Here is an 8,052-nt window from a genome sequence, read left to right as displayed (position 1 = left end):
TGCAAACTGAAACACGAGAGGTTTCAGTTGAATATGAGGAAGAACTTCTTCACTCTGAGGGTGGCAGAGCATTGGAACAGGCTGCCCAGGGAGGTTGTGGAGTCTCCTTCTCTGGAGATATTCAAAGCCCGCCTGGATGAAGTCCTGTGTAGCATGCTCTAGGTGAGCCTGCTTTAGCAGGGGGGTTGGACTAGATGATCTCCTGAGGTCCCTTCCAACCCTTACGATTCTGTGATTCTGTGATTCTGTAATTTGGAGTTTCACAGCTGTAGGCTGTCTGGGATCAATCCTGAGGAGTTATTTGGTTCTTGTTGTGCTGCCTTTCTTGTTACATCTCCTGGTACTGCTCTGGACTTGAGTTTAACCACTGCTGAGGATGCCTTGCTAAAAAACCATGGAAAAAGCAGACATGCAGGCAGAGATCTCTGGAACAAGCAACTCTTCTGAACTCTAGGTCACTAGACAATATAACATTTGAAGCAAACCTAGAAAAGTAACCCATACATTTTTCTGAGGAGCCATTTCCAGGTCCTTCCATCCATTTTCTGGGTCTGTAGGCAGGTATGCCATGCTAAGTGCGGTACTTCATAGCTGTTGCATGTCTATCTGCTGTTGATACCTTGTGGGAATAGGAGTTGCCAGCTATCCATCCTTTCCCATCCTTTCCTTCCAGTGGCACCAAAAGGAACTGGGTCCTCAGTGGATTACCTTGCTGGATGGAGATGTCATTATACCTTAAATACTGAAGAAAAAAAAAGCCACTCTACCTTCTGTAGTGTACCTGACATGGCAAGCTGTGGTGGGGAATGGGAGAACTGGCCATTCCCAGAAACAAAATCCAGTTCTCTGTAGCTTTTAGCAATGCCTTTGGACTAAGGACTGATCTTGACAGTCATCAAGTGCAAAGTGTCCACATTTATGGGTGCATGAGACCAGACAAAATGGGGTGTGAAATTCCTGTCTGTAGATATGCTCCATAGGAATGACTGCGCAATGCACAGTTATCTCATCTGGCTGTAAACAAGAAGTATTCAAGTAGCAACATGGACTGAGGGCTGGTTAACTTCTTGCCCATTTGTTCAGCAGCTGGGTTGGTTATACAGGCTGTGCTGAGCTCCTAGCTGTCGCAGTTACATGGTCCTTAGCACCAATTTAAAAACAGCTTGGTTGCACCCATGTGAAGTAACAGCAAGGGAGAGCAGCACTCACATTTAAACATCATCCTCACTGCAGAGCTCTGTGAAAAAATGCTGTTTGTAACCAGCTGGTGAGAATGTGAGGACTCCACCTTGTTATTTTTCCCCACGCAGAAGGAGCAAAGAGTTTGGTTTTCGGTTGGTAGTCCTGCGATTGCAGGCAGGCATCCAGTTATCAAGCTGGGCTCTTCCTATCTCCTGCCCTGTTGGTAAGCAAAGCTGTGTGTCTGACAGTACCTCCGTTTTTTATAACTGTGTTGTTCCAGTGATTGCTCTGGAAATCTCCAGGTAATTTAAGCACTAAACCATAGGTTTCAGACTGGAGAGTGAGGACCTGGAAGAGGAACAGCATAAGCAAATGAGTAGGCCAGCTTTTTGGTGGTGTTTGAGAAGTTTCTGAGTGGCTCTGTAGAGCTGGACTGCCTCTGCTGGCAGAGGACCTACCTCAAAAGGTTTGGGAGTGCCTCTGGGGTGAGGCTAATGCCATCCCTGATGTCTGCCATCAGACATTACCATTCCCCCACCAGCCAGCCCAGACAGATGAGACACGGTTGGGTTCGCACAACCTCACACTTCAGCTGCATGGATTGTTTGTTCCTCTGCATCGGACTCTGTCATATGCCATGCCTACCACCGCATCAATGGAAAATGCAAGAAATCCCTCATGAAGTAGTGTTTCCACCTCCTGTCTTCCAACAAATGTCTTTTCCCAACTCATTCGCAGGGATTTAAATTCAAGAAGTGATCTGCTTGAAGTTTTGCGAGGGTTTGGCAAACACAAAAGCCAAGACGTGCTGGCTGTTTTCAAATAGCATTTGGAATGAGCTGTGATCAAAACCAAATTCCCTCCTCTTCAGTCCAATTTCTGGCCCTCTATCTGTGAGCTCCCAGTCTCCCTAGCATGCATTTATAAAAGAGCCCTAGGGAGAGGACAGCTGGGGCAAGCATTTGCCTTTTACCAAAGCCCTGCAGTGATTTTGCACAAGAAACAAGAACTTATGGTGACTGGAAGCAGTTGCTGTGTTTGTGTTGACTGGCCAAGGTTTTCAGCTGCTGGGGGTTTCCAAAGCAAAAGAAAAGTTAATCGTTAAAGCGGGCTCCCTTCCCTACTTTTAGTTGTTGAAAATACTACAAAGTAAGATGGAAAGAAACATGTAATCCTTCATCATCACAGTGAGGATTTACTTGTTTATTTAGATTCTCTGTCTGTTCCAAATGTTCTGCCAGAGAAAGCCCATCCAGGCTCCAGGAGTGCTTGACACACATAAAAAAAAATAAAAAAAATCTAGATGTATATAGGAGATAAATCCAGGAGAAGACACTGCCTTTCCTCACAACAAACCAGTGCAGCAACCAGCTGAATGTCCCACTTGCACAATAAAATATCTCAGGATGCTTTTTGTAGGAAAAAAAAGGAAGAAGAGACATCACCCTGGGCAGAAACAGGTTTTCATGGTGGCTCGTCTAGACCAGAAACTTTATGGTGGGGCTGTCCTTGAGCCCCAGGCACCTCTTCTTTTTCTGCTTGGAAAATGTTGCCCATGTAGAGAACATGAAACTTAAGTGAACATAAGTGAAACGTAAGTGAAAGAGAGGATTTTAGTAGAATGGGGTAAAAAAAAGTAGAACTTCAAAAAAAGCATTCTTCTTTTGAAGAGCTGTGAGGTGTTTCAAGGAATACTTGAATTAAACCTTGCTTTAATAAGTTTCTGTGTAAAGTTCACCTGTTCCTATTTCATTTCTGCTGTCCCTTCAGCTCATGTGCTCCTCAGTCCAGAAAGCCCTGTTTGAGGAGGAGGACAGAGTGAAGAAGCTGCAGCAAAAGGTGGCGACACTGGAGAAGCGCAACAAGCAGCTGCGAGATCGGGTGAAGAAAGTCAAGAGGTCTCTCCGGCAAGCCAGGAAAAACACCAGGCATATGGAACAGATGAACCGAAAGCTCAGTGAGAAACTTTCCTCTGCAGGTGGTCAAATCCCCTATATCAACTCTTTGAAGCAGGAGAACTCCCATGCTACCTACCTTAAAGTATAATGCAAGGGTAAGTGCTCAGGCCAATGATAATGGCGAATTTTGCCTGCATTAGATCAGGATCTGGCCCTCACCCCTTGTCGACACTCTGCTTCAAACCTTGCATGGAAAATGAATCTGAACTTGCTTTAGACCCAGTGCTAGATTAAACAGGAATGCAAACCTGATTTGGCTGTGTGTTGGAGGCACAGCTGAAAGCCATGTCCTTGCCATCCTCAGTGGACACAGGGCCAGACAGTAATCTGTGCTTCTCTGCCCTCACCCTGCTCCACCTCCATCACCAGATTTTAGGTAGTCTTTGATGAAAGTGCCAGTTCAGCCCCACGGGCCATTGGGGCACTTGACACAGGAGCTCTTCTTGCCAACTTACCTCCCCCACATGGGCTGGGCAAGCAAGGCCAGGGGTATATGTGGAGATGGATACTGTGGGAAGGATGCAGGCATGAATGCTTTTTGCTCCATCATCACCCCCAAGCCCTCATCCTCCCTTAGCTTTACTAAAGTCTACATCTGGTGTCTGAGGAAAGGCTATGTCTGGGGGACACAGACAGTTTGGGCCCCTCTTCAAAACGAAGTATAGATGTGCCCAAATTGTCCTAAACAGTTTCTAAATATCCCTAAATATTCTAAATAAAACATCTAACATTTTTTTTTATTTTACCAGGAAGTGCCTCAAGGGTCTCAGTAACTCCCTCAGGTGCCTTTATCATTGCCCAGCCAACAGGGTTGGAAACTATGTCATTTCAGGACTGCGTCTAAGACCTAATCCACCTCCTGCAGTCAGGAGTGGACTTAGCCTGACTATTAGTGGCTGCTGGATCAGGCCTAGCAGACAATTTCAGATCCCATTTTCAAGCAGGTTTAATTTACAGTGTGGACAAGGCTTCAAGTTTTGTAATCACTGTTTGAGGTATAATGGAGGTTGCTGGGCAGCCTCACTTAGTTACACTCAGATACTGTAGAGACCACATCAATATCAACAGGGCATTAAAATTTAAGGTAGTTTATATATGTATATATTTTAAAAACCTATAGAAAATATTTTTATTACACATTTGATATAGTCTAATTTCTTAAAATATGAAGTAAATCCCATTTCTTGGTTATCTCATTAAAAAAAAAAGTCCAGTATGTCCTTTATTAGACATTTACCAACTGACTTCTGCTCAAGCAGCATAGGTTAAGGCATCAGTATCCGTGGCTGATAATGTTTTCAGTTGTGTTAATGTACCAGAGCATGTCTTGGGTCTTGGTACTCAACCAATTTTCCCTCATAACAGGGCACCATAAGGAGAGAAAGGTAGAAGAAAAGGTTTTGTGTTTTTCTTCCCTTCTCAAAGTAGTTTTTCTTACTCCAAGCATGAGACTTGAGTGCAGATATGCTTCATGCTTTTTGACAGGGGCAGCCAGCCCTTGCCCAGCCCTGGGCACCACTGACAATCTGCCAGGGCTAAACCCAATTTGTACAAGGTGGACAGATCCAGGTGATCTTTAAGATAGAGGTGAGGCCCTCAGAAATAACTGTGCAAACCACTGCTCCACTCCTAACTCTCCACTCTTTACCAGATTGCTGCGTGGTCTCAGCATTCAAAGTTATATATCCAGGAGTATATCCAGGCTACAGCCCTGCTGGACCATGCTTTAACTATCCCTGTGCTAGGAAAAGCCCGGATCAGCTTTCAGCCATGAGCTGAGCTGAACCCAGAAGCTAAGCCTTGTGTTGGCTTCTAGGATGCTGCTGAGTTTAATTACCTTCCAGTTTTGCTCCTTTTGGAAATAGACCTTTTTTTCTTTTCTTTCTCTCCCCCCTCTTGAAATGATATTGGCATTTCTTACATTCTGCCTCCTCCACAAGCTCCACTGGTTTCAAAGGCTTTGCCTACAGAATCAGCACAATTTGAATTGTTTTGTGCTGTAGTCAGCAATGCTGTTTCCTGAGAATTACTACAGACCTAAGGCTTTGCTGGAGGCCATCAAGAGATTTTAACTCCAAAATTTAAATCCATAGAAAGTAACTAATTTGTTTGTTTGTTTGTTTCTGGTTTCTAAACTGCTGTTTAAATAAATGAACTCTTTTTCCTGGTATAGATATGTTTTAATTTTTTGTTAATAAAAATATTCTCTCTGGTATTCATCCACGTTTTATAAGTGTTTGTGTAAAGCTGAGAAAGTATAGTTAATATAGCTACACCTTTGCTATTCTTACAGATGTTCCAAACACAGTGTTGAAAATCTCTTTCTTTTGGCTTATATTTTTGTCTCTTGATGAAAAGATTGGAATTTTCTTCCTATGTCCCCCTTTCTCTAGCTTAAAAAAAAGTAAATAATTTTGTTCTCCATGCCAGTTTTGTGAGAATTTTGTTACTTTGCAAAGAAAACAGAAACACACCCCCTCACAAGTGCAAAATCCAAATGCAACCCAAAATGCCCCCTCTGGGTACAAAACAAAACAAAAATTTTTACTAGCAGTCAGATCAGATCACAAGTAAACCCTCTCAACAAGTAACAGGGGATGCCAAGCCCAAATAAAAATGCTCTTAAAGAGTCACCACTGATTGCCTGTCCCTGCTGGTGACAGCATCCAGAGAGTGACCAGCGAGGCTGTATGGGCAGGAGACACGAGTGGGAAGAGGAATTTGGGTTACATCCATCCAGGTTGGTGCATGTCATGTAAGGCCTGACACACACTCTAATTTTATGTAGACCCACTCCGTAGCAACTTCAGGGACTGGCTAATCTGGTAACCCATAAAAAGGGCAAAATTTCATGCCATTTTCCAGATTAATGCACAAGGTGTGATTGAGCTCTTGAAGAGCTGTGCCAGAGAGACTGGGGTGCAGAAATGCAGAGGAGGTTGGCATAGCTAGATGGGTTGGCAAGGGATGGTATAGAAACCCAAAAAACATCCTGGGAAAAAAAAAGGAAAAAACCGAAAAGAAAGCAGAAGTGTTCAAATGAGGAAAGCAATGGGTTAGAAACAACACCAAATGTGGCAGCCCCCCCATGAGAAGTTCAAAGATGCTTTACGATTAATAACATCTGCTTTTGCAAACACATCAGGAGCTTGAAGGCTGCCAGAACTTCTGCAGGGTCAGTGCGAGGGGTTCCCAGAGCAGATGAAGCCAGAACTGGAGGCAAGGAGGGGCTTTTCAGCATCTGTGTTCACCGTGAAGGAATTTAGGGATGCTCTAGTGGCTGAATCAATTTTTCCTGATGGATCCAGAGGATGACAAGAAGAAGTGAAGAAGCAAAATGAATAGTAACAAACTGCAAGGACAGAGAGCAAATGGGTATGAACAGTAACCAAGAGTAGACTTAGCTGAGTGATGCTGAGTGAGTGACAACAAAAATAAACGAAATGCAATGTAAGTAATGTAAAAAGATATTAATGGGGAAAAGAAAACTGGTCCTATCTTTTCCTATGAAATGAGATGCTCTGAGCTGGAATCAGCCAGCTAATATCACTGTATACAATTAGTGGTCAATTAGTCAATCAGTTGGATCAATCTAGCATCATGATGATAGGTTACACCATATCATTCTATGAAAACATTGGCTCAACACTTAGCTGCAATCAGAAAGGTAGGTGGGGTGGTAGAATATATTAGGAAAGGGCTAGAGACCGTCATTATGCTACTGAGTATGAGGCATGCCCACATCTGGGACGCAGCGTGCTGTTATTCCCTGACTCAGAACAAGTGTCTAATAGGGAATGTATAGTGAGAGGCAACAAGGAAAACCCCAAAACTGGAGTAGCTTCATATGACAAGCAACCAGTTTTTCTAGGACTTTGGATGGAGAAGAGAGAGGAGAATGAGAGAGGGAAACAGGAGAAGGGAAATCTTGGGATTGTCCTCTTTTCACCACCACCACATGTCTCTGTTGTGCTATTTCAGTCACTGGTTAAACTTTTGCAAGGTTTGTGTGTCTCACCAGAGGTGAACTGGATGCTTCAGATGCTTATCTGCACCCAAAAAGCACCTTCTGTCCTTAGACTTTACAATAGGATTTTCCGATGTTTTTTTGGTTTTTTTTTTTGAAATGGACGTTTATAGAGCAAAGTGCGTCAAATAAGCTGTATTATTTTCTCTTAAATCCCAAGATTTATGTCCTGATTTAACAACCCTACCTGGGTAGCTTGGGCAGAAACATGTAGCAAAGGAGGATTTATGGAAAGCAGACAATGTTAACAGCTTTCTTTGCTCCTAACACCAAAACCATTGAGAAGAGAATGACTTCCATATGTTTGAACAATAATGTTTTTTTTAGCCATGTTATTCTCTTTGGGTTTTAGCAGAAGGGTTTTTTGGAACAGAAGAGCACATCAATATTACAGAGCTGTGTCAGTAAAGCCCATTCCTAATACACAAAACTTCTTGCCAAGCTAGGTAATCTCTCATTAATGAGGCAAAGGACCCCAAATTCATTTCCAAACGTAGGAGAAAAAACATAAAGGGAAAACTGTGGAGAGCAGATAAAACTGACAAGGTATGTCATTCTTTCTTATAATAAATCCAAGTAATTACAAGGAAATTTCGTTTTCCTCCCCTTTTAACCCCAATTATTTTCATTTAATCACAGAAATGTTGCTATTTCCCTCCAAACCCGACTGCTTTGCGTGTGAAACATCGTTTCCAACATGTGCTTGGGTTTAGGTATGTTCCTAATCCCCTAAAACAAACACAGCGAGCAGGATCAGCATGTCCCAGCATACGTGGCACTGCTGGAGGGCTCATTGGCTCTGGTTGCATTGGCTGTGTGGGAAACCAGGCCAAGACATCCCAACAGGGATTTCCCAGGTGGCACCGGAGCTAATGCCTGGGGAAG

At 43.3% G+C, this 8,052-nt stretch overlaps 1 protein-coding gene across 1 annotated transcript in view; it reads left to right on the top strand.

Annotated features, from left to right (window-relative positions):
• The window catches only part of CCDC3 (coiled-coil domain containing 3), a 40,346-nt gene extending 37,118 nt beyond the window's left edge, over nucleotides 1–3,228 (top strand). The window contains exon 2 of the mRNA XM_009649459.1: nucleotides 2,953–3,228. Coding sequence (XP_009647754.1) covers nucleotides 2,953–3,228 — 276 coding nt within the window. The remainder of the gene's footprint in view (nucleotides 1–2,952) is intronic.
• Nucleotides 3,229–8,052: the final 4,824 nt, after the last annotated feature.

The sequence above is a fragment of the Egretta garzetta genome, unplaced genomic scaffold (genome assembly GCF_000687185.1).
Source record: "Egretta garzetta isolate BGI_Z169 unplaced genomic scaffold, ASM68718v1 scaffold291, whole genome shotgun sequence".
Classification (NCBI taxonomy): Eukaryota; Metazoa; Chordata; class Aves; order Pelecaniformes; family Ardeidae; genus Egretta; species Egretta garzetta.
The sequence above is the reverse complement of the archived record's forward strand: the minus strand, read 5'-3'. Positions and strand labels throughout refer to the sequence as shown.